The sequence below is a fragment of the Poecilia reticulata genome, linkage group LG8, assembly GCF_000633615.1.
Source record: "Poecilia reticulata strain Guanapo linkage group LG8, Guppy_female_1.0+MT, whole genome shotgun sequence".
Taxonomy (NCBI): domain Eukaryota; kingdom Metazoa; phylum Chordata; class Actinopteri; order Cyprinodontiformes; family Poeciliidae; genus Poecilia; species Poecilia reticulata.
This window is the reverse complement of record NC_024338.1, coordinates 20,399,498-20,402,089: the sequence shown is the minus strand read 5'-3', so window position 1 is coordinate 20,402,089 and position 2,592 is coordinate 20,399,498. Positions and strand designations below refer to the sequence as shown.

Genomic DNA, 2,592 nt, shown 5'->3' with positions numbered 1-2,592 from the left:
CACACACACACACACACACCCTGTTGAAATGTGTCTTAGTGTTAATAAATTTAACACGAGTTTCAGTTTGTAAGACTGAATTACAGAAATAAACTGCACTCTTGAAACCTAAATCCAATCTATCCGTGATTTCTTCCTTCCACTTAACTTTCCAATCCAACTTCTTCTGTGGGTTAACCTCCTTGCATTACCTAACATTTATGTTTTAAAAACATGTTCATTATTAGTAATGGTCTTATGTAAAACATCTTTTCTGGAAAAGAGGATTTGTGATTTCCTGTCACTTTCCATAATCAACAACAACAACAAAAAACAGTTGAAATGTTTCCATCTGTGTGGTATTAATATACACAAAACACACAAGTTAAATTTTTTAATCTCTCCCTGATGTTTTCCTTCCACTTGACTTTCCAACTAACCCAGCTTCTACTGTGGGTTAATTTCGTTGCGTTACCAAAGTTGTGTTTTTAAGACATTATTTTTGATATTACTGGATATAATATCATATTTTTTTGAACAAATAAATCCAAAATATCTCAGTTTGGACGCAATTTGCTGTATGTAAAACATACTTTTCTATTTCTTTTAATTAAATTACCGTAATAAATAATATTTGGCATCATGCTCTAATTGATTCAGATGCGCCTGTTCCTCACCTGTGTAGAAGACGCTGGTGGCCAAAGGTGACGCAAAGCTTTGGTCCAGCAGCAGTTTGCGGAAAACCATCCCTGCGGATTTTCCGGGGAAGCGTTTCTCCAGAGCGCGCAGCCAGAAGTAGTTAAAGTTTCCCTGGAAGGTGATGGCCACGATGGCCACGTTGCGGGTGTGTTTCCAGTCGATGCGCTCTCTGTGCGCAATCAGCTGATGCGCCAAATCCCCGCCGGCGAACAGGCAGCCGTACAGGGTGACGTTGGCCAGCCAGGGGAAGCGCTTTGCGGCTTCTTTCAGAACAACTTTCCTCATTTTGGCGCTCTCTTGCCAGATTCAGTTCAGTAAAAAAGGCGCAAACATAGCGGCGGAGTTCATCCAGTTTACATACCGTGGCGTCCCCGGCTGACGGTCAGGACGCAATCCATCTGTGCGCGGAAATCTGCGAGGATTATAGCCGAGGTTTCCACCGGAAGCAGGAATATCAATCATTATAAGCTGGTGGTAAACTCAGATTTCTGTTAACAGCGCATCCTCTGCGTAATTCAGCCGGAATATCTTCGTAAAATCCGCTATGAAAGTCTCACATGGAGATATTACAGCCTCACCTGCATGAAATAAACTCCTAAAAGTGACTAAAATCTTTTTTCCTAACTGTATCCAGGAAGATAAAATAAATCTACATCAGCGTTGGTTCATCTCTGACTGTTTCCGGTCGAGTCAGGTGCACAAATCCTGTGGGTCAAGCTGTAATCTGAGGGATTGTCCCGGTCCATTCAGGGAAGCGCCTAACTGCGTCACCGGGATCAGTTTGCGCAGCTTTGAGCGCCTATAGGTGGTCAAATCGGAGGCACAACAGCTTTCAAATTATGTTTTTTTTTTTTTTTGTTTTTAAACTATTAAGAAATTAAGGCTGCCGCAAATAATTGTTTTAATAATCGAGCATTCTGACGATTAATCGAATTAAAATTGGCATATTCATCAGATTTTTCATTTAAAAACTTAAGCTTATTTTGTAGAATATTAGAAATACATAAACATGCAAGTAAACAAAGGATTTAACTCAGTTTAAAAAAATAAGTTCTATGTACATATTTACAGACAAAGGTTTTTTTTTTCATCTTAAATGCAAAATACACATACTTTTCTACACTCTTGGCTTGTTTTTTCATCAAATGGCATGTTTCACAGTCTGTATATTCTCATTATAGATTAAATAATTACTAAATTAGTTGATTATTATTTCAGTAACAAATTAATCACAACACTTGTTGGAATGAGTGTAGCTGAAGGAATAGAGATGCACAACTCACACTCCAGATTTTTATTCGAAGAAATGTTTGAAAGAGACTTTTGTATTTGTTTTGATTGATAGAGGGAATTTAAAGATAAATTACATTCACCGTGAACCGCTAGAGGGCGCTGGCTGCTACTAGAGCCCAGCTGTGCTTTCAGGAAGTTTATTTCATACTGCCCAAGTTTAACCTATTTCCTCCTCATTGCTTCAAAGCAAACATACATTTTACAAACATAATTAATTGGTTGGTTGGTAAATCACACACATTTTAAAAACAATATATTACTATATAGTTTACTTTTACGTTTGTATTTTTACTGCAATTTTACAAAATACTTTATAAAATGTAACTAAACTAATGAGGTTTTTTCATGTGGTTCACTGTTGCTGACCTAATAATGGCCGTTATAAAGTCAAAACCTAAGATAACTGCAACCAGTTTATCCCGCCTAAATATGAGACTAAAACACTTTTCAAACTACCTTTTGTGTATATATAACTAAACAACCTAAAACAATATTAATATTATGTTAAAAACCTTATCGAAAATAAATTTGGCCTTTTATCAACTTATTTCATCAGCTCCAGTTTACTCACAGGGACCGTTTCTTTAAGGCGGGCAGAATTCATCATCTCGTAATCTGATT

General features: G+C 37.1%; 1 protein-coding gene across 2 annotated transcripts in view; it reads right to left on the bottom strand.

Annotated features, from left to right (window-relative positions):
• mpv17l (MPV17 mitochondrial membrane protein like) overlaps positions 1 to 1,474 on the bottom strand; it is a 5,899-nt gene extending 4,425 nt beyond the window's left edge. Inside the window, exon 1 of one of the 2 annotated variants that reach the window (XM_008416547.2) lies at positions 657 to 1,474. In XM_008416547.2, coding sequence (XP_008414769.1) covers positions 657 to 963 — 307 coding nt within the window. In that variant the 5' untranslated portion in view covers positions 964 to 1,474. The remainder of the gene's footprint in view (positions 1 to 656) is intronic. The other variant, XM_008416546.2, reaches the window with a different exon arrangement.
• Positions 1,475 to 2,592: the final 1,118 nt, after the last annotated feature.